The 24,933-nt window shown below is 36.7% G+C and overlaps 1 protein-coding gene across 3 annotated transcripts in view; it reads left to right on the top strand.

Moving 5' to 3' along the window:
* LOC126283955 (protein still life, isoform SIF type 1) overlaps positions 1-24,933 on the top strand; it is a 1,235,171-nt gene that overhangs the window by 1,149,374 nt on the left and 60,864 nt on the right. For all 3 annotated transcript variants that reach the window (XM_049982390.1, XM_049982392.1, XM_049982391.1), the window contains 4 exons: positions 3,092-3,274; positions 4,871-5,065; positions 14,157-14,265; positions 23,159-23,338. In XM_049982390.1, the coding sequence (XP_049838347.1) occupies positions 3,092-3,274; positions 4,871-5,065; positions 14,157-14,265; positions 23,159-23,338 (667 nt within the window). The remainder of the gene's footprint in view (positions 1-3,091; positions 3,275-4,870; positions 5,066-14,156; positions 14,266-23,158; positions 23,339-24,933) is intronic.

Here is a 24,933-nt window from a genome sequence, read left to right as displayed (position 1 = left end):
TCAGATCTAAAAAAGCTTTGCAAATGTCTCTCTTGCCTGTAAAAACTGATGGTCTCTTTCCTCCAGGGAGGCAGTTAATCCTGTGGGAAATCTACATCTTAACTCGAATAAATAGTAATTGTATTCCTCTGCCAACGTTGTCTAGAAGCTTTCCAGTTGCTGTGTATACCTTTCCGGAAACAGTACACTGTAAAGTTGGCCATGTTGGCTCTTGATGCTTTCACACTTATCCTCTCCTTTGATGCATAATTCGAAACCACATTAGTTCATGAAATTAATTATGTGCAAACAAAATAAAAGTTTCCTACCAAATTTTCTGTTTTGAACTTGACCAAATTGAGATTACTTTAGCTCACGAAATCAGTTAGTAATCACTGTGGAATGAGGTGGAATGGAGCATTGAACTATCTTTGTGCAAGGCAAGGCTATAGGTTGATGGGATCAAAGAGTCTTCAGTTAGGTAATGGAAAGAAGTGTGAAGGGCAAACATTGTAGAGGGTGACCAAGGCTCAAATACAGTAAGTGGGATCAACTGTATGTAGGATGCAGTAGTTATGCAGAGATAGAGGCATGGAGAGGATAGACTCGCATGAAGAGCTACAGCAAACCAATCTTTGGAGTGGAGACAACAACAACAACAACAACAACAACAACAACAACAACAACAGTTGGTTCTTATAGTGTGTCCAAGTGTATTGACATGCCTAAAAGACCCTCAGTGGTGTAGGAACTGTGAAGGTCTGTGGAAGGATAGTGGCCCTTCCCAAAACACTTTCACAAGTACAGTAGTGCAGGAAGATGGTTCATATCAATCTGTAAATATTCTTAAGCTGATCTGAGCATTATCACTTTGCTTAGCAAAACAGCATATTTCACATGTGGGCAATGACAGTGGGTGATATTCTAATTGCTTCCTGGCAAGAAGTGAAGGAATGTTATACAGTGAAACAAATAAATAGTTAAGGAATGATATCAATGGTCATGGTTACTTTCTCAGCCACATATTTATGAAAATAGCTTGTGAAATCCACCCACACCCCTGGAAGTCCATTCAGGTGCCAACCTCAGATCGAATCTGGACAGATTAATAATGAGAGCCAGTGTACCAACCAGCCCAGATGTGGCTTTCAGGTGGTTTCCCACATCCCACTAGGTGAATACTGAGCTGGCACCCAAGTCCCACCTCAGTTACATGATACACAAACATTTAGAAAACTTTTGCTCTCTTTTACCTGAATAAAACTGCATTCAGACAATTGGGTACACATATTATGCCCTGGGATGATGGGTGCCAATGGAGTGTCAATAGGAAGGGCATCTGGCCATCCTTTAAATTAGCCATGCCAAATCCATGCCGACTGTGTGCCAATGGGGGACAAAGGTAAAAGAAAGAGAAGTCATAAATCAACTGATAAAATTCCATGAGCATTGCCGACATTAGAGACAAATTTAATGACTGTCATTATTTATACCCACAGTAGGTGAACAAAGTCTGTTCAGAAAATTCTGAAACTTTGTCCACAAAATGTTCCTAGCCTTATGTTTTACTTATTGTGCATGGCCTCCTTCAAAATACTCTCCAACACAATAGATACGCTACTCCCAGTGCCCTTCACACTTCCAGAAGCAGTATTGGTACATCTCTTGCTGGATCACACAAAGTGTCATCTGCAAATTTTTTTGTCTCATCTATCATTGTGAACCTTCATCCTTTTAATGGGGTCTACAAGTTTGAAAATAAGAAAAGGTCCACAGGGGCCAGATCTGGAGGGTACAGAGGATGAGGCAGCACAGTGATTTCATTTTTTATGCAATAGTTGTGCACGAACAGGGATGAATGTATGGGTGCATTATCGTGATGCAAGAGCTATGAATTGTCTTGCCCCATTTCAGGCTGTTTCCGTCCCACATTTCCTTGCTGACATTACAACATGTCTCAATAGTACCATTGATTAACAGTGTCTCCATGTGACACAAATTTGCAATGAACTAATCCTTCAAAGTCAAAGAAAACTATCATCATTGGTATCTGACCTGTCCTGATGAGCTCTTTTTGGTCTTGGAGAACCTTCCCAACCCATTGTGAAGAGTTAACCATGGTCTCAACATCATAATCTCAAAATGATAGACCCACATCTCATCACCAGTTATGACCCTTTTAAAGAACATCTCATTCTCATTTGCACGATCCAAAAGCTCTTCACAAATTGTGAGGCGAAGCTCTCTCTGGTCCTGGCTCATGAGCCATGAGATGGCAAAGTGATGCTACATGATGCATTCCAAGATGCTGTGTCAGGGTTTCATAACATGATCCAACAGAAATGTTACATTCATCTGAAATTTCTCAGTCAGTCTTCAATTGGCATGCAAGATTTCATTACGTTCCTGACATGAGTGTCATCAGTAGATGTTGAAGGGCATCCTGAATGAGGGTCATCTTTAATTTCTGTCAGGGCAGTTTTTAAGCCACATGAACTATGTGTAACACCAAGTACAGCTTAATCATTCATCACCATAGGCTTCCTGTGTCATTTGGTGTGTCTCTGTAAAGGTTTTCTTGATTTTTACACCAAATTCAATGCTGATATGTTGCTCCACGTACTCTGCCGTCTCAAAATTTTCAAAACTGTGGGACACAATGTTCTACTCAATACAGCACTGAATGATAATTAACAGACATACAACATTGAAACCTACAGCAGTTAAACATTAAACAAAAGCGTGTGCAGGGATGCCAACTGCATTTCGCGTGAAATTACAAATGTTACAGAATTTTTCAACAGACCTTTTATGCAAGCTACAATACTAAAAAATTAAACTGCATGCAGAACCATGAGTTTCTTATAATGAAATTAAAGATAGAGCACCAAAATAAATATTAACAGACCAATTTCTAATGACAAACACATTCTTCTTAAAGCTCAAAATTCCATAAAAGGTCTTAAAAATATTCTATTTAAGTATTGTTACATATTGGAACTCAGACATTAATAACATACAGTATTCTTATCAATTTGAAAATATATTTTTTGTTCATTATTTTATGTCTACGTTGGACTAAAGTATTTTTACTTTTTGCATATATTTTCAGACTGCAGAGCAAGTGACAGGCTTCTGCCGATCTCCTGTAGAAACTCGTAAGTCTAGTCCTACAGGTAGTGTCACAAGCAGCCAGTCACAGGCTCTGCTTACACCTAGCCGCCAACTTACTGATGCTGAAAAACTTCGCAAAGTTATTCTCGAACTTATTGATACCGAACGCACTTATGTTAAGGTAAGTACACGATTTTCTTGTGAAAGTGAATGCTGATATAAATGTGCAGTAATAAATTAATGTGAAACCTGCTGGACATAAATGAAGTAATGTTTTTGAAGGGTAAAGCATATTTTAATGTTTGCCATTTGCCATTTAATAATAAACAAGATAAAGGGAGAAATAAGAAGAGGTGTGTGTGTGTTCATCTTCATCCAGTCATAACCTGAAGACAATTCTTTACTAATACTCCAAGTGACTCTGCTACAGAATGTTAAATTTGAAATCACATTCAGTGTTCCTGATTTAATGTTCCACAGAATCCCACCCCATTGCAGTCAAATTCAGATATGTTTCTTTCTGAATGCTACAAACAATTCTGTCTTACATCATATTTTGGTCCAATTCAGTAGTCACAATTGTCTGTTGCTGCTCTCTTAATCATGTTAAGTAGCACTACTAGTATGGTGAATACTGCAAGGAAAGAAGAAAATATTATTGGAAAAATAACTCTCGAAATAAATAATTTTTCTTTATAGTAACCTCAATACTAATTCAAATTGTGGTAAAAGCATTACACTTCCAGATGACATAGCTTTATAATGATAAATACTTTGTAGAAGAAGGACAATGCTATGAAATGTGCGCTAATAGTAGTGTTGGTATAAATCTTACATTACACTGCACTGCACTGTGAACAGCAGTGGGGAGCACATCCTCTGTGTAGCACATCCTCATAGATAATAGATAACTTCCTCATCTTTGGAAATCCTTAAATGATAACTAATGCTAACCAGTAATTGTAAGTTATTTATATGAAAAATGAACCGTAATTGTTCTATCACAATTCTATGGGGCATGCCCAAAATTTCTTCCATTTCTGCGGAACACTCAGCAATGGTAATCACAGACCTGGTTAGATATTACATGTGAACATATTTCTTTTAGTAAAGCTGTGACCAAATAATTCATACTCTGTTGTTACTGTCACTTTCCACCAGTCCTTTCACCACATTATAGCTGGCTGTAAAAGTTAATTGTCATGCTACACATGAGTGGGTGAGCTTTAATGTCACTAGCAGAAGTTTTGTGATCACAATGACAAGTTTTTTTTTAGCATTTTTTGTCCTTTGTAGATGCGAAAAGAACATGTTTAATATTTTGTAAATTTTGAGATTTGGTTAACAAAGCCACATTATCTAATATGTGCTTAATTTCTTTATTATTATCCATTCTCTTTGCTGTTGTACTGTGCCAAACTTACTTCACTTTTACATTGTGTGCAATGTGTCACATCATATGGTGCTGTATTAGCTGTCATAGTATTTTAGCTGCCACTTCCTCCTCACTCCAAGAAAATAATATAACTATTTTCTGATAAAACTTTAATTTAGTGACTATCAGGTCTTGGTTTAGAGGCACCATCTCAGCATTGTTAACACTGCAGAAACTCAGGTTTCACTTTGACTGCTGACTTTGTCATGTTGCAAGTACATATCACATCTGTAATATCAAAGATGTGTGGCTTCTTATTGATATACATTGTACAAAATGTAATGATTAATTGTGTGATCCCATACTACTTACAGTAATGTGTAATGACTGAATTTGTTTCAGCACCTGAATAACCTATTGGAGAATTATTTAGAACCACTGAAGAAAGAAACATTTTTATCGAATGCAGAAATTAATGCACTTTTTGGAAACATCCAAGAAATTGTAGCATTCCAAAGACAATTTCTTCAGAACCTGGATGAAGCTCTAGAAATGGAACCTGATTTCAACAAGTTTGAGCATCCTAGCCAATTCAAAGTGCGTATAACACAAGATTTCTCATTTCTAGCATATTACATGCTTCAAGTATGATTATACTTCTGTAATCATAAATCTTTGAAAATGGATTGTAATCAGAATGCTTCAAACCACTGATCTATAGTTTCTAGCTACAAACAGTGTCATGATCTAATAATAACAGTACTGTGAGTAGTGCTGTGGCAGCCACTACAGTGGAATGTGAATATCATATTATGCTGTCTAAGTTGTTTGTTTTAAAATGTGGAATGAAACAGTTCTGTGCTTATAGTGGGAGCTATGTTTGACTCTTCAGAGATTATTCATTGAAATGTGAAGTGAAGGAAGGAAAATAATTATCTGTGTCACCGAATGCTGCTTTGATAACTGATATGGTTTTTATCACAGTGAATACTTTTATTCAAAATGAACATGTCAATAGGGCACATTAACGAAACATTAAGCATTAGTTATCTCTGAGAATTATTTTACTTTCATACACCTGTAGTTGTTGCAGTTTGTTGCCCCTACAGTTCTCTCCTCCCTTTGACAGTAATGTTCTCCACAAAGATTTTCTCTACTAACATTCCTCTATCCCTCTGCAAGTCATTAAAAAAAAGTTTGATGAATACTATTTGCATTTCAGATATCACTCACTAATACTTATCATATACATGCAACTTTTGAATTTTGCATAGCTCTACCTTGGTGATATTTTATCACCATCAAACTGTATTTTATATATTTTCTTGATCAATTTCTTATATTTTTTTTTACATAGTGAAATGTACTTTTGTATTTTTACATAGTTAAATATACTTTCTTGTGCATAGGGTAGAACAGGAGTTTTGAGATTCTCTTTCAACTTTAAATTTCTATACAGGATATTAATTTTGTTGCTACATGTAAATGTAAAAATAAAAAAATGTTGGCAAGAAAGTAAACCGACTAAATTTAAATTGTTTCACATGTAGTAATATAAATGAATCAGTGGAAAATTGTGGGCTATGATTGGGAACTTTATTTTAAGATGAGATACAAAACTGAATTATGATTAAAGCCAGCAAGTAAATGAAGAAAGATATAAGATTCTGCATTAGGGTTTCCGATTTTAAACTCTGAGATGGACTTATTGAATTCCCTATATGTTGAGAACTAAACCATTCATTTAGTGACATCATGCTTAACATTGTTTTAAAACTATCTGCTTGATACTGCTCTAAAATTGTACACACTTGTAGCCTGTGGCAGGAAGGGAGTACAGAATTTATCCATATCAAGTCATATTCTGCGATTACACAGTTCGGCCTACAAAATGTATGGACCCAGGATGGCAGGATCGTAGTCAAGGCAGAAGGAGGGAGGAAAACGATGACAAACATGTTCAAACTGAAAGACTGAGCGAAATCTCGCGAGACACAAAGTCTCATATTGTAATCTGTCTAATATAAGTTAATTTTTATTCTTTCTTTTCATTTTTTAGCTTAAATATTGCTCCGTTATTTCTATAAGTACCATAAGTACTCTATTTAAAATCAGTCAATCGTTTCACATAAATATTGTTTCTTTATTTGTCTATCATAAGTGCTCATGTGTATTCATATTGTCAGTCAAATGGGAATTAACATTCTCCATTAACAGGAATCTCCTTACAACCGCCTTTCTATATCTGTTATTTTCATCCTCGCCACTACCACTACTGCCACTTTCTATCTTTCTTTTTGCTCCCTTCTCCGATACTTCCAGCCTATTTTTCACCTTTAGTCCACAGACGCTTGAGTCAGTCATGACCTTGGACGCACTTGTAAATATGTCTTCCCCAGCGAAATCCAGCTTTTGTCCCTCTTCCGGCCAGCAGGTAAACAGAGCACGCTCAGTCCTACAGGCGGCCACAATGGGATGGACCGGTTCCGGCGGCAGGCTCTTTGTGGCCCACGCGAACGCACAGTCACTAACGCCTCACTTCGACAAGTTCTGTGACCTGTTCTGCCAATCGCTGTTCCATATTATCCTTGTCTCTGAAACTTGGTTGAAACCAAACATTTCTTCTGACGCTATCCGAATCACTGGTTACTCTCTACTAAGGGCAGATCGTGAAACATGACGCGGGGGTGGTGTGGGTGCCTATGTTCACTCTGATCTGACACCTACTGTACTATGCACATCGGATGCTAAGGGCAAAGGAGAAGCAGAGTTCTTGTTTTTCGAAATAAATACATCGAATCAGAAACTGCTAGTTGGAGTAATCTATAAACCTCCAAACGTTAATGCCATGTCCTCCTTTCAGTCTGCCCTGTCCTCACTCGTGACACAGAATGAACACATAATCATTATGGACGACACAAACATCGACTTACAGTTAAAATCTTCCTCTGCAGAAAAACTAAGGCGACTGTTCCACTCCAATGATATGAGTTTAACACCGCTGGACCCAACTCATCATATGCCACACAGCCACACACTCATAGATATAATAGCAACAAAGCGACCAGATAAAATAATCCGCGCCAGTCAGACATCCGCTCCGGGACTCTCTGCTCATATATTCTTAAATTACTCAGAGCAAACTACCAAAGAAAAATCTCACCTGGTAACCTACAGAAACTTAAAAAATGTTAACCATGATGCTCTTCAAAAGGATTGCTCAGACATTCCTTGGCATGATGTAAGCAATGAACCGACTTTAGATGGAAAAAATCGGCAATTAGGTCGCAAAATTATTGCACTGTATGATAAACGTGCTCCTCAATGCACTGTCAAGGTAAAGAGAGCTCCCGCTCCGTGGCTCACCACTGCATTACACCAGTTAATGAATAAATGTGATGCTGCACATAGGGTCTTCAAGTGCAACCCAACTCCAGAGGCATACGAAGCTTATAGGAAACTCCGAAACAGAACCAAGCAAAGCGTGAGGAATGCCAAAATCAGACATGCTCGCTCTGTCGTATGCGGCATATCAAAACCTGCTGCACTGTGGAAAAAGCTGCGCAGTTTCGGTATAGGGAAGCGAAGATCTGACGCTGTTTATCAAGCGTCTGCAGAAGAATTAAACAATTTCTTCTCAACAGCTGTAAACCGCCACGCAGCGACAAATTACCAGCCCCAAGACATCAATCTCTCGAGAGACAAGTTTTTCCTAAAACATGTCACTACCGGCACAGTACACAAGGCAATTATGAGAATCTCTTCCGAGCCAGTAGGAAATGATGGAGTAAGCATTGGCATAATTAAGAACGTCATAGACACTATTATTCCAGTTATCACAGACATCTCCAACCTGTCTCTTGTCAGTAGTACATATCCTACTGAGTGGAAGCAAAGTTTAATTCAACCTATACCCAAGACTGAAAACCCAAAGTCGCCAGGTGACTACAAGCCGATCAGCATACTACCTGCAATATCTAAAGCCCTAGAATACATCGTCCATGAACAGATGACGGATTACCTCAAAACTCATAACATCCATGACGAATATCAGTCAGGCTTTCGAAGTACCATTGTACAGCAACTGCATTAATCAAAGTAACTGATGACATTAAACATGCTATGGACAGACGTGAAGCTACTATCCTAACACTGCTTGACTTTAGCAAGGCTTTTGACATAGTTGACTTCGATATATTACTAATTAAAATGAAACAGCTGAATTTCTCAAACAGCACAATACACTGGTTCAACAGCTACCTCAAAAACAGAAGTCAACAAGTCATTTGTGGGTTGGAAAAGTCATCATGGAAAAACGTGCGCTCTGGAGTTCCCGAAGGCTCCGTCCTTGGTCCATTACTCTTCTCACTGTACATTAATGATATTTCTTCAGTGATTCACTCCTGCAACTACCATCTATATGCCAACGACATCCAACTGTACATAAGTGCAAGCCCCAAGAACATTGCTGATGCAGTAGCGAGTATGAACGCAGATATTTGCTCTGTTTCTCGATGGGCACAGAACCTAGGTCTGAAACTAAACCCCAAGAAATCCCAGGTCATACTTATATCTCATCCAAAGTTAATCAGCCGGTACTTTTGCGAAACAGTCCCTCAAATACTCCTCAATGGTACCCATCTACCATACCAAAAAACAGTAAAAGACCTTGGAATAGTCTTGGATGAACACCTAAACTGGGAAGAACAAACAGTCACAGCTTGCTGGAAATCGCTCTCCTCCCTACATGCAATTCAAAAATTTAGAAAAATATTTCCAACCCATGTTAAACAAAAATTAGTCCAAACACTAGTCTTGCCTAATCTTTACTACTGTGATGTAGTTCAACATGGCACAAATAGTGAAAATTCTAGATGCCTCAAGCTAGTGAAGAATAATTGCATTAGATATGTATGCAATATTCGGTTGTATGACCATATCAGTCCTTCATACTCCCAGCTAGGTTGGATACACCCACATAAGGCACACGATCTCCACACGATGTGCTTTCTTCATCGATTTCTTAGCCACTGGTACCCCCAATACTTATCTTCTCACATTAAACAGCTATCATCACTCCACAATCGCAATACCAGATCAGATACGTCTAGTATCTTGGCTGTACCTTTACATAACACAAAATCTTTCTCCGTGTCATTCTCCATCTCAGCCATATGACTATGGAACGCACTCCCCTGTGATCTGCGTCTTATCCAGAACCACTCAACATTCAAGAGGGAACTCAAAACTTACATATTAGGGACGGTATAGCCACCATTGTTGTGCCCCTCTCATCTCTTTCTTTCTCCTCTCCATCACAGCTTCGAATTTTACCATTCTCTTTCTCTTCCTCTAACCTATCTACCTCTTATATATCTCTTTCACCCCATTCTATTGTCTTATGTCTCTGCTCAATGAGAATAACTCACAAGCTGCAAGAACATAACGAGAAAATTCCCAACTAACAATAGGACTGACATTCACAAAAGAAAAGTATGTTTACTTTCATATACATAGTCATTACTATTATTATTATTATTATTATTATTATTATTATTATTATTATTATTATTATTATTATTATCATTATTATTCTTGATTGTTATAATTATTGTTCTGATTGTTATAATTATCATTGTACTACTGTTATAATCTCTATTCTTTTTCTTTAACATCAATACTGTATAATACGTTATATGTCCTTAATGTTCTGTAGAAACTGTAACTCATTCGATCTGGGTATGCCTGGTTAGGTGTAAGAGAGGGCCTGAAGGCCCTAATCTTGCCAGGTAAAATAAATGCATAAATAAATATTTCATATATAACAATTGAAAGTCCTGGTTGGAGTATCAACAATTATGAAAAAGATAGATTGCTACTCATCATAAAGGGGAACACTGAGATGAAAACAGGCACAATGAAAATACTCTTAAACACTAAGCTTTCGGCCAAATTTTCCTTCAGAAAAGAAGAGAAAACACACACAGATCACACAAGCAGGTGCACCTCATGTACACATGACTGCTATCTCTGGCCACTTCACCCAAACTGCAATTGGCACAGTGAATAAAATCAGCAATCTGGAGTGGAGCAGGGAAGGAGGGGGGGGGGGGGGGGGGGGGGGTAGAAGGGCTCCATCTTGCACAGCATGCAGGGACTAAAAGATGTCAGGACAAGGCTGCCAGGGGCAGCATCAGAAGGCTGTGGGTGTGGGGTGTGTGGGAAAGGGGGGTGGGGGTGTGGGGGGGGTGGGGGGGGAGGCTGAGTGGAAGAGAAGCAGGGAGGGGAAAAGACCAATGGGTGCATTGGCAGAGAGTGGTGATGAGATGGGAATTGGGAGGATATTATAGGATGGAGGGTGCAGAAACTGTTGGGTAGAGGCTTTAAGGACAGTAGGTTATTGTAGGTTGAGGCTGGAATAATTTCAGGAGTGGAGAGTGTGTTGTAAGGATAACTCCCACCTGTGCAGTTCAGAAAAGCTGCTTGTGCAAGAGAAGATATGAATGGCTTGGGTTGTGAAGCAGCTGTTAAAATCAGACATATTACGTTCAGCTGTATTTTGTGATACAGGGTGCTCTACTTTGCTCTTGGTCACAATTTGGCATTGGCCATTCACCCTGGTGGACAGCTGGCTGGTAGTCATACAAATGTAATACCAGCTCGCTACAATCATTGCACAACTTTTTAATTTGTTATGACTACCAACTAGCTGTGCGCCAGGATGAATGGCCACAGTCAAATTGTGGTCAAGAGTGAACTGGATCATTCTGTTGTACAAAATGCAACTGAACATAAGATTGTTGAATTTAGTGTGTGCTTCACAACCCTGGCCATCTGGTTCCTCCCCTTGTTGAAATCAACAGTGGTATCAGTGTGCACATGCTCTCTCTCTCTATAGGCTTACAAAGTGTATAGCCTGATTTTTTCCATGACTGTGGAAATAGCCACTAGCTTGCTAGGTGTTGACAAGTGAACATGTATAACTGGTAGTCAACAGATTTTGTGTTGTGGGCAAAATGACAGAAATAGTGGAACAATGTTATTGCATCACATTTTGTTGTAACCTGGTGATGCTCAAGTTGAAACAGTTTTCAAGATTCAACAACAGTTTAGGGATAAAGCAATGGGTACCATATAGATAAAGGAGTGGTACATGAGCTTCAGAGATGGCCACTCATCAGTGAAGAGTGAAGCACATTCAGGTATGCCCTCAGCATCCACAAATAAGGTTGTTAATGATCATGTAAGGACCCTGGTGATGCAGGGTAGATGAATCTAATCATAGAACTTGCTGACAAGGTTAAAGTTAGTTCTGAATCCATTAATTCCATTTTAACAGAATGTTTGTATCTCATGAAGATTCCAACAAAATTTGCACCAAAGCTGCTAACAACTGAGCAGAAGCACCTTTGTTTGGAGATTTTAGAGGACATGCTGGATACTGTAAACAGTAATGTCAATTTTCTTAACATAGAAGAGTCCTGGGCAGAGCCACAGCAATATGAAAGTAATGCTGACTGTCTTTCTTTGATTCTGGTGGTGTAGTCCATCATGATTACACCCCAAAAGGTATTAACATCAATAATGAGTAGTACCAAAAGGTCCTGCATTGCCTTTTTGAAGCAGTGAGATGCAAGCTGATGGGCTTTTGGCCAGTGGGCAGTTGACACCTTTACCACAGTAACACACTTGCTCATCATTCTCAATTAATTCAGTGTTTTCTGATCAAAACAACACAGCTGTGGTTCCTCAGCCTGCTCTCTCTCCTACCCTAGCAGCAAGTGACTTCTAGCTTTTCCCTTAACTATAAAAAGACTGAAAAAGACCAGATTTCATAACAGGGAAGGCATTTGACAGAACAGCTGTGCACCACACCCAAAGACGATTTCCAGTGATACTTCCAGTAGTAGCAGCAGCATTGGGAGAGAGGTGCAGAAACTGAATGGGGCTACTTTGAAGGTTACTAGAGTCAAACAACTGTATATGAATAATGATTAATTTTATAAAATCAAAGTCAGATATGTCTTAGCACTAGACTCCAGTCCTGGAGGTCCCAGGTTCAATCCCTGATGGGGATGGGCTTTTTTTGTTCCAGTCCCTCCAGTATGGCCCCAGATCCACCCAGCCTCACATCAAAATCAAAACCGGGTATCTTTCCCACAGGTGAAATGAGGGCAGGGTGGGAGGCCTGCCACTCTATGTGCAATATAGACAGTAGGCTGGCCATGGGCTCATGCCACAGACTACACCTTTTTTATATGTTTATTAATATTGTGTCTCACAGTGATGATCAGCAGTTGGTTAGTTTTCATATACTTCACTTAACAGATTATTAAACTTACTTACATGTGCCAATAATCAGTAATCACATAGCACAAGATCACTTGAATATATGGAGATTGACACAGAATTTTACTATCTTAATTCTGGGTGTTGACTGACTAATTGAGCAACCTGACTGATAAGTAACATAATAATTACTTTCTTTCTCATTGTATGTGTATTTTTTTAAGATTTATGTCCAGATGACTGATTTAACAGAAAGTTACATGTGTACTGCTACATATAAAACTTTTACATTTTAGATGTTAAAATGAAAGGCAGCGAAAGTATAGAATATTGATTCACGTTAGGCAAAGGCATTATTTTTTTAGACAGTCAGCTGAATTTCCATTAATTGGTACAAATAAATAATTGTTCCATTTTATGAAGAAGAAATTTGAGAATTCTAATTTTTTGATTGAAACATCTTATAATCTAATGTATTAGTCAAGGAGAAATATATATTTTAAGAAACAGAAAATGTAGGATGTGACAATAACATTGAAATTGTGAAAGGGTTACATTTAAGATTCTAAAAACTCACAATTTTGAATAAAGATAAGTTTTGAATTACACAGTTTTCATAAGACAATACGATCTTTAGAAAGGTGGGAATGACAGCTTGCAAATAAGGTATGTCGGTCCTCAAACAAACAATTATTAGTGGGGTTGAATTTTGACAGTGGACTTGGTTTTCACACACTGTAAATTTTGAATGACTTGTCTACACTACTTATTATAAGAAAAACATAATGTACTTAATAATAAAATTTTGAAAAATAGTTTAACTACTCCACCTAGTAACATTTCAACCACTCTCTATTGCCACCAAATATACTGCAACATAATGTATATAATAGCCTTCCAAGTCAGCTGTCTTGGAATACTGAGGAAACTTATTTATTTTGATTGATTAGATTGAAATGTACCTTTGTTTCAGTTGCCTTCTTACAAACCTTTGCCCATCAGCTGTTGAATGTTTCATCCTCCCTGGATCTTCTCTCCAGTTCTGAAATAATGATACTTGGAGCATTAAACTGCTTGCTCTCCTCACTACACATAATTTTGTACAAAAGTATTAACTGAAGCATTTTACTTCTCTATAACTCATATACTGTTATCTGAATGCACACACACACACACTCAGGACCACTGCATATAAGACATGTGCCCACAGGAACTGTCGCTATTACACTAAGTGCTCTCATACTGATGTGCTCTTGATGTTGAATGTTTTTGTGTATTAACTTCTGTGACAGTCCAGTCTGCACATTGTCTCCATGTCAAAGAATCTTTTTGTGGATCTCAAAGATTCATTAATGTATGAATATATTTTTTTCTGATAATATCTTTTTTTCTGTTTCAGAATGTTCTTTTCTCTATTGGAAATGCATTCCTATTATACGTAAATCACTTCAAGCTCTACAGCTCCTTCTGTGCAAGTCATTCAAAGGCACAAAAAGTACTACACCCTAGTAAGTAATTCAGTAGACAAAATTGTATTAAATGATAAAATATATAGAGTTTTGAGTTTAGGAAAATGTGTGTGTGTGTGTGTGTGTGTGTGTTGTGTGTGTGTGTGTGTGTGTGTGTGTGTGTGTGTGTGTGTGTGTGTATTATTTAATGCGTCAAGAGAAAGTCATTTGAGAAATTTTTAGTTTTATTTTATATCTATACACTAGTCATACAAAGTAACTACCAACGAATTTTTTTCTTTCAGATTTTTGCATGTTGTGCTCATGTTAAATCAAGGAATTGCAAAGTCAAGTTGTGAATGTATTACTCACAAATCAAGAGCAACTCTTTGTTTTTTATTCTCTATCTATTCATTTGTCTCATTAAAAGTAAATCAGTTTTCTGAATCATCATACAGTATGCAAAATAAATAAATTGTGTGCAGAAGTGCATGCACGCGCGCGTGTGCGCGCACACACACACACACACACACACACACACACACACACACACACACACAGGTAGGAGAACATTCATAGATGCAGAGACATGGTTATTTTACAGTATAATTTCTAACAGATAATTTGTTTAAAAATGCTGCTGAATTTTGTTACTGTTGTTTCGTCCTTTTCTTTCAATCCACATAATAATTTTTTTTAATATTATTAAATATCCTAGCCTTATTAAACATATAATTTTTAAGTGCATAAAACTAATGTAAGAATAAGCTAATCTGTCACCTAATCAGTGGCATATACAGGAAAACCTCAAGGAGGGTTGGTAACAATATCTTGAGTTACCTTTACTTTTGCCATAATAAAAAATAATCAAGCCACAAGCAAAGTATAAGAAAGTCTTATTTAAACTTATTACACACATACGCAAGACAATGCAATTTTATGATATAAAAATGTTACAATTGTGGTACTCTTCCTTAAATGATGAAGTCTGTGCACCTAGACTTCCTGGCAAATTGGTTAATTACATTGTCAATAGGACAGTCAATGTCAGGGTGAGTGTTCAACAGAGCTAAGCCATTAAGTCAATCTTCCTTCATTGTTGACCTCTGCCATGTGCTTGTACACCACAATGTTGTAAAACTTCTTTCTACTGTACCAATAGATGATGGTAGACAAGCAAATATTTTATACAGTGTGCACAAAGTAGGATAGCCAGATCTAGGACAAACAGGCAATACATGCATTCTATCCCTCCAACACTGTATTTCTTTAAGAACTTTGCAAACTGTTCTGAGATCAGCTGCGAATTGAATAATAGCATCATGTCACTCAACCCATCTTGTTTGACATTGTGACTGCAGCAAGTGTTTTAGGTGGCTCTTCAATGTTGCAAACCACTTGCTAGATGCTGTAAGGAACGATACTGCTTCTTCAATAGTACCAAGTGAGTTTCCCACACTTTTAACTTTACAACTATGAGAGACAGTGAGGTTGAGCTGATGACTTCAACATGATGCTATTTGCACATTGATTGCTATCTTTTTTGTTGTAGCCACAGCTCCTGACTTTACTGAGCAACCATCACAGCCTACACCCACACAGTTCTTCAGTGACAGAGAAAGGCTGTCCATTCTCCTTAGAATTGTAGTACCTAATACTTCACCAGTAATGCTATGCTCTTCATCTTGACTCTCTTGAGGGTCATCATCTAAGTTTTCACTAAAGTCATTGACTTTATGTATGTCAACGAAACCCAAAAATCTTTGTGTAATTTGCCGTCACCATCAACATATTTTGCAGCTAAACTCAGTTGAATGGTGTGCGCTATGTCCATAGTCTCATCGAAGATTATGCTGTAATAACTAGAGTCTTTCATTTCCTCCCGTATTCTCAACAACATCACTGTTTCACAGCATGAAATAAGTTTGTTACATGTTGTTTTACTTATGTAAGTGGCGTTTGCTTTAATGGTCTCAATGTGATGTTTTAGTTGCAAGTCCCCAGCAACACTTCTGAATCTTAGAAGAGCTCTAAAGTTTTCCTCATTGCTCACTACACTTTCACGATCACTTTCATTTTCTAATAGACTCCCATCATCTCTATGCCCCTGCAGAGGAATATTTTGCTTGCCTCGAAATATGGTTGCTTTTACTACATGCACTATCCAATCTCTGTATTCCCTAATGCTTTCCATTCTCTGTCTTGACAATTGATTTATGACCTCAAGTTCACTGTTCTCTTGTATTGCCAACTATAATTTTGAATCTGTTGACGCTTCAATGTGGAACTTGAGCTGAAAATGGGTCTCAAGGTCACCATCTTTACCAGTAAGTTTGGCAAACTTTATTAGTGGTATTTCTTGGCAATAATGGATTTCTTTCCTCCAACCATTTTATTATTCACAAAAATTGAACAGTTAATGCAAAAAAGTTCCTTTTTAACTTGTGAGAGCGTCAGTCGTGGATACTGTTCAAAGTGATTATCATGCACTTATCTGCATTCAACCCGTCCCCCTTGTTGTGCTCAGAAGTAGGAAAGATATAACCTTTTTCAGGTTTCCTTGGAGCTGTGAGGATCTTGTATTTTATATCATCACTAATATTTTCTGACACTAATATATCCAAATAATTGCCAGTATCCATGGGATTAAAGGAACCAGTCAATGAACTTTGTTGTGGAAGTTTCGACAAAGTGCTGGGCTCTGCATGTACATCTGGTGGTGTTTTTGTGGCTGAATAGTGACTGGACTCTTCAGATGTTTCCACTTTTCTTTTTCTTATTACATAATGATCCATTTTAATATATTTTTGTGAAATAGGTAAATTAGATGCCATTATCCTTGAATAAACACTTTATTCACACTGAAAAATGCAACACTAGTACACTTAGCACTGAAACACACACGTTACACTCTGCATATTTCTAATATCACTAAGCACAACACTAACTGAAGTCCTTAGTAATAGCCAATAATCACAGTTGTTCACTTTTTATCACTTCCAAGTTATCACGACAATTGTAGCTTTCAAACTGACTATATATGTGACTCTGTTGTTTCAAGAACATTCACTGCCAGAATGTTCACATCCAGACTTTTATGGAGTGTGAACAAACGCCTACTGTGAAAGCGACAAGCCAATATACACCTTACCATGTATAATAGAAGGGCGAGGTTACGGTGATGACATGATCAGGCAATTTATGTCTGTAGAACTTTTATTGTTGATTCTGTTCCTTTTTAGTGCATTTGATAGATGGCCTATATAGTAACAATGCAGTTTTAGGAATCTTCTCGATAGTCACTATTACCTGAGGTAGAGGTATACTCATCAATAGTTTCCCATACCTAACTCATATTATGAATTAGGTATGGGAAACTATTGTTATGTTATTAGTAAAAATTTTGTCATGAGTCTCATAACAATATTTTTACTGAGAAATTGCTGTGAATTACTATTATTAATACTTTACAATCAACTGATCACTCTCACTCTTGACTAATCTTCCCACTTACTTTTGCTACAACTAGGACTTTTTACTTATTCATTCTTCAGTCTTAATATTTCTACTTCTGAATGTAAACTACCTTCCTATTCAACGAGTAGTCCATATTTATTATGCTACATATAGAAGGTGCTCTGTACAAGAAAACAGTAGAATATTCATGACTTTTCTTCAACAAATGCCAGACAGAATAATGTATCGAGATCACTAGAATGCCTGCGACTTTTCTTGTAGGTATGTGTTAGCTGTCTTCATGCTAGACAGTAACGTACAAAATACAATGCTGCGTATACGCATGCTACATAGGAAAGTACAATTACTTAATAACTTGATTCAGTCAAGTTGACTAACGAAAGAAACAAATGAATAGCGTGCGGGCTGACTGGTGGGGTGGCACAGGTGACAATGTGGGTGGCCCCACAAGGGGGGGCATGCTCCCCACACTCCCCCAATATGTATCCGCCACTGGTGTAATTTAGCAATATGATTGTGTGTAACATTTTCATGACAACTTTCTGATTAAGTCTATAGTAAAGTCTCTGTAGTCTGACATATATGGGACTGGGAAATGTCAGATGAAAGAAATTGTCAGATTGCCGGGTTTTCACAAAACAAAACAAAAATCCTTTGTGAAACTCTTTACATACAAAAACAATACTTTATGTACATATTTATAGCAACAAATGTATTGATTGAAAAACAGAAATAATTTAATTTTTAATGTAGTTATCATTTTTATGTCCATCTTCATCAATTGGCTTCTGTGATTTGAAATCATCAACCATTGTTCGTTTTTAAGATCAAAATTATTTTTAAAGCTTTCTTTTCTAGTCTCCTTAAAACTAAAGCATCAGCTGTTTCTATGTCATTCTCCTCAGCCCAAGTGATGCATGTATTGAATACCCTACCAGCATCACAATGTTATATGGTGTGTACTGGAAAAGTTTCCGATTGTTGTTCATTGTCATATGTAGTTAAGTTGGATAATCTCATTATCACTCATCAGCTGACAATTTCCATTTCTGAATAACCAGTCATTTGCATGTCTAACAGACAGTGTTTCAGATTTATTTGAACAGATATCGTCATTTGTCTCCTGGAGCTGCATGAGTTCCTCATTTTTAATAGGTTCAGCATCTTCCTCAATCCCTTTACCTTCTTTAAATCATCTTTTGTACTCATTTAGTAAAGGCAGATTTGGCCACAGTTTGCCACAAGCAGATACCAACACTTTAGTCGAAACACTTTCCTAAGCGCAAGCAAGGTTGTAAACAACGCTTTAACATTTGTTTCTTTTAATCATTGAATAATACTTTTCTCTTTGCTAATTACACTTTACAGAAAGATTTTTTCATAACGAACCTTAACAGCCTGGACAGTATTCTTATTCGTAGATTGTAGCAAAGAGGTTACATCTTGGGGGTGGAGGGCAGGAGAAATGTCACCTTGATTATACCATCTTTGGGCTTAAGTTCATTTTCATCTGGATGTCCAGGGCAGTTATTGAACACCAACAGAGCTGTCTGAGACAAATTTTGCCTCTTGTGGAACTTTTTGACTGGTGGCATGAACTCCTCATGAAACCACTCACTGAACGATTCCCGTGTCATCCGAACTTTCTTTTCATGTTTATATTTGACTGTTAGATGTGTTGGATTTTTGATAGTCCAAGAATTTTTTTGATTTTCCTATGAATGCTCAAGTTTCTGCATTCCACTAGCATTAGAGCATGGCATAAATATGTGCCTATCTTTAGATATTTTTCTGCCAAGACACTTGCTTTTGCTTTGTGGACAAATGTTTTCTTGGACAAAAGTCTCCAGAACAATCCACTTTCATCTGTGTTATGAACCTCTTCAGAACAAAGCTTTATTTCTTCTAAAATTAACTTGAATTTTTGTTTTATACAGCTCTACAGCTGCTTTGAAGTCAAAAGAGATTTTTCTCGTGTTGTGGTTAGCAAGTGGACCCCAAATCTTCTTTTAAAACTTCTGTAGGAATCACACTTTTTCATAATTCCTTTATAAAAAAATCTCATTTTCTCTTTGATAAGATCTCTTGAAATTGGGGTGTGTTTACTACATTCCTGAAGAAACCATGTGTAAAACGTGTCTTCTGTTAATAGGAAAGATATGCAACACTCACTAACACTATCACAGTCAAGTTAAAAGAGGATACTAATTCGATTGCACAATGTATATAATAATCAACAACTGGTGGCTGACGACATATTGTTTACTAAGCTATTCACTTGAAGTGTTCATGTCATGTGATCTTGGCTCCTTGTGTTGGATTACTGGATGTGTCGGACTGGTGAAATGTTGGATTATAAGGTTGTTGATTTGGCGAAAGAGACCAAACAGCGAGGTCATTGGTCTCATTGGATTAGGGAAGGATGGAGAAGGAAATTGGCCACACCCTACCGAAGGAACCATTCTGCCATTTGCCTGAAGCGATTTAGGGAAATCACAGAAAACCTAAATCAGGATGGCCAGACATGGGATTGAACCGTCATATTCCCGAATGTGTGTCCAATGTGCTAACCACAGCGCCATCTCGCTCAGTCGAATTATAGAGACTCTACTGTATTTTTATATCAGTTTCAGTTGCAACATGTTTTAATTACAGATACATTATTCCACTCATAATGATTAACATTAAATCCGATAAGTAAGAAAATCTTTCAAGTTATTTTCTCACCTTTAGCCTACTGTATTAGTGTATTATTGCATTATGGACAAGGAGATGGGCAGATTACTTTGTACAAAAGCTTTCTGTACTTCCATTGTGGCTGTTTACTTTTCTTTAAAACTATTTTTGTGTACTGTACTGTAATATGAGTGTCATTAATTTAACAAAGTTTTTTTTTTTTGAGATATGGACATTATCAACAAGTATGTTCACTGAGTAATTTGCAGAGGACCATGCAGATCATCTGTTACTAACTTCAGAGATTGCAGTACTTATGCTTTATAAAAACATTTTCATTTATTGCCCTATTTCCCCAAAAAATACATTTATTCCTACACCAGGGAATATAAGTCTTCATAATGTAATAATAATTTTATTCACTTTATTTAAATAAGGTATGGTTTTATAGAAGAATTATGCTAAATTAAATTTCTTGTTAACTTCACAAGAAATTTCTTCTTAACCTCACAAGAAATTTAATTTAGCATACTTTTTCTATAAATCCATCCCTTATTTAAATAAAGTAAATAAAATTATTATCACACTATGAAGTTAACTAATACAACATAGGATTATACAGCCAACTGGTTGCAGTTTACTGTTTGGTACATTGACCAATGTTTCGACTCTTAGTAAGGGTGTCTTCATCATAATGAAATCTTCATAAATCCCATAAAATAATACATAGAAAATTTAGCATGAGAACAAACACATTAACCATGATGACAATTATCATGAAATACAAAGGTTACTTACATAAAATTAGGTTGCAAAAAAGCAGTGGTCTGAATTTAGAGCAGCTATGCTCAAGACAAAAATAAAATAAACTGTTCCAGTCTTTGCCACGTGTGCTTTGCTAGGAATGTCAGACTGACCAGCCCAATGGCTGACATTGCTGCCATGAAAACAATACAAGTTGCACTGCAGACAGTGACATGTACCCATTTGAAACATTATAACAGAAATAATAGAAAAAAAGACTGTTAATTTTAAAAACAAATATAAAGGAAGAGAGCTTAATGTATTTTCGAAAATACACAGTAGTCAAGCAGATTAAGTATAAATAAGAGGTATCTATTAGGCTTTAAAGAAATCTCCCTGCAGTCCGAACTGTCTGAAACTGTCCGAAAAATCTGGCACTGTCAGATTTTTTCCTGTTTCCAAAACTGAAAGAGCACTTTGATGGTAGACCTTCACAAATGATGAAGACCTGAAGGATCAGTTGTGACCTGGTTGAGTAGCCTGGCAGCCACAAGGTATGAAGAGGGCATACACAAACTGGTACCAGGGTACAAGTTCTGTAATTTCAAAGGTGACTATGTGGAAAAATGACAAAATGTGTGCCAAGATCTTTATATTCAGTTTCTGTATTATTATTTAAGAATATCCTGGTATCGCAAAATGTTCTTTACTTTTTGGATGGCTCTTGTAGATCTGATGAAGTACAGAAGAAGTGGGTAATGAGGAATTCTTTGACTTTGTTTTTTAATATCTGGAGATTTTCAGTTTTCTGCTTGATTACTATGGGAAACCTTTTATACACATTAGCACAAGAAAATAAGGCACCATTCTGAGTCGTATATAAGAACACATATATATCTTGTTGTTGCTGGTGTCTCAAGTACAAATAGAATACTGGTTTCGTGCAGCTCTCCAAGCTAGCGTATCCTGTGCAGGCTTCTTCATCTCTGGACAACTATTGCAACCTTCATCCATTTGAACCAGTTTACTGTAGTCAACCCTTAGGCTACATCTACAGTTTGTGCCTCCCACATTTCCTTATAACAGATTACAATACTTAAAGTGCAACAAGATGTCTAGCTGCAGAATTATTTGTGAATATAGTAATTTTTGAGTGAGCAGATTTAGACAAAATAATAGATGCAAGAGGCTGCACATCTTCATATTGAAGAAAAAAGTGTTGCATGCAGGTATGAATCTTATACTTGCTTCTCTAATACAAGTGATAAACAGATCAGGTGAAGAAGATGACAGTGTAAACCACACATGAATTTCATTGAAAAATAATCTTCCCGCAAAATCACTTTTTTAATGTTGCATATGTATACTATTCCACTTCTGGCCCAAGCCACTTGTCAAATGTTGTTTTCACAGTATACTGCTGTGTAGTACTAAATTTATACTGAATTCAGGTTGCAGTCAAAACACCAATTTTAAGATTCTGTTTTCAGTGAATCACTTCTTGAAAATATGAGGAAGGGTTCTTAAACTGTCTTCTTTTCCTCTTTTCAGTGTGTAAAACTTTAAGAAAAAAAACATTACTCTTTACGATATGTCTCTTTATATCTGACCATGTGATTATTGTATTCAGTTCATTTCATTGTACTGAACTTTACTGTATGGTGTTTACTATAACTGGCACCTTAATACACCTTTCTTGTAATTACTTTCCAGTTATGTAAGAATAAGCTTACCTTTCAAAAAGAAACAGTTACTCTCATTTGCTGTCATTACTTGCATCCAGTATGTGGCAGCTGTGTTTCTTTCCTGTGTGTCACACACTGACGCATTATGAAGATATGAGTTACATACGTCAGTGAAGTTTATTGGCTTTTGTTTGTTTCATGATTGAAGATTTATGCATGGAAATCCTTTGGGTCTTGAAGTAGCAATTACACTCAAAACTAGTGTCTCAAATTTGTGACAGATTTGAAAGAGACATTCATCATGTTTCTAAATGAAGTATAGACTTAAGATGTGCAACATGTACTGTTTATACAAATCTTATTTGCCTTAGATGAGGGTAACCAAGCACTGCAAGAGTTCCTAGCTGCACGTAATCCAAGACAGCAGCATTCTTCCACTCTGGAATCATATCTCATCAAACCAATCCAACGAATTCTTAAATATCCACTTCTACTGCAGCAGCTGCGAAACTTAACAGATCCTTCTTCAGATGAGCATCAGCATCTTGTTGGTAAGTACATTGTTTCACTTGCATAATGTACTATATACTAAATAAATCTGTAATTCACAGAAATGTGGCATTGTGTTGCCAGGGATAAGCATGATTTTGTATTATGACTTTATAAAGAAAGCTCAGTCTGAATGAGGTATTTTATTGACATGACAAGCATCTGAACATTTTAGATGTAAAGAAGTGGCCTCCCTCAGTCCAACCAATTATATCCATAAATTAACTCATCTGCTCTTCAGTTTAGAAAACTAGTCAGTTTTACTGCAACTGAAATGCATACTAAAAATTTGGAATCTCATCCAGAATTTTTATAAATTGAAATCTATTCATCACCACATGTATTACTGAGGAATACTCAATCTTTTTAGGCTTGAGATCTACCACATGCGATTTAGTCAATTCAGAGATCTAATGATTTAAAAATTCATAAAGATTTAAGCACAAAACAAGACTGTAGCCAAAATTAACTATTTTAATTTCACAAAATACATAAAAGGTTATTTTCTTGCCATCAGAAGCTGTAGCCTACTACTCAGTTTTTAAGATCTTACACATGTGAAAAAAAATTAAAATATACACCATCATAAATGTTGAAAAAGTGTTAGTGAGATACCTGGCTTTGTATATTGTTGATAAGTATATTAAACTGCCAAATAATTTGTCAGAGCCAATCTCACCCAGTCTGAAAGATGAGTGTCAGTCAGTTTATTTCTACACTTTAATTTCACTACGTTCATCATTGAAAATGCTACCTCAAAGAGATAAGTTGATGCAAAAAATGATAAAATGTACAACATCACTTTAACAATGTTATGGTAGGATTTTATATTCACTCTTTTTGTATTGTGACACATCATTTTGAAATCAAATTATTTCCTCTTCAAGTTCTGTTTCACTACAAGAGAAAAGAGTATGCATTTTATTTGAAATATTTTTCACATCCACTTTCTGGAAAGTTTAGCTGATATATTGCTTTGAAAATCTGAAAAGCAGTTTTCAAATTCTATCTTCAGTGCAATCGTGCTGGCAGTACATGTCTCTGCAGCTTCTTGATCCAGTAGTGTTTGTTGATCCCACAGTTCTGACTGTATTTGAGGAAACTATTTCCCATTTAGTTTCTGAAACTGTACTACCCAAAAGTCAAGTTTTTGCATAAAACACTTTATAGAAATGTAATCATTATGATGATTTGTTTTTTTATTTGAAGTTCTTTGTTTCATTCATTTAGTTTTACTGACATAGCATCTGCAAATGGCAGATCCAGCAACCAGTTATGAATAATCTTCTTCTCTTTCAGACACAAAAGATTTTATCGCTGGTAGATTTTCTCTAAATCTGTTTAGAAGCATACCTCTTCCCAGCCATCAACCTTCAGTGTGCAATTGCAAGTCTCTGTACTGGCTATTCAGTTCTTCTAATTTCAGTCCAAACTTTGTTCTCTATAGTGATTGTGAGCGAATTGAATTCACAGTTTTTGTGACACTGCTCCTAACATATACAATTCTCAAAATATCTCCACAAAGCACTTGATGATGCACAGTATAACGATATTTAAAGAAAAGCAGGAAAGATTCATTTTTTGCATGCCAGGTAAT

The sequence above is a fragment of the Schistocerca gregaria genome, chromosome 8 (genome assembly GCF_023897955.1).
Source record: "Schistocerca gregaria isolate iqSchGreg1 chromosome 8, iqSchGreg1.2, whole genome shotgun sequence".
In the NCBI taxonomy this organism is placed as follows: Eukaryota; Metazoa; Arthropoda; class Insecta; order Orthoptera; family Acrididae; genus Schistocerca; species Schistocerca gregaria.
The sequence above is the reverse complement of the archived record's forward strand: the minus strand, read 5'-3'. Positions and strand labels throughout refer to the sequence as shown.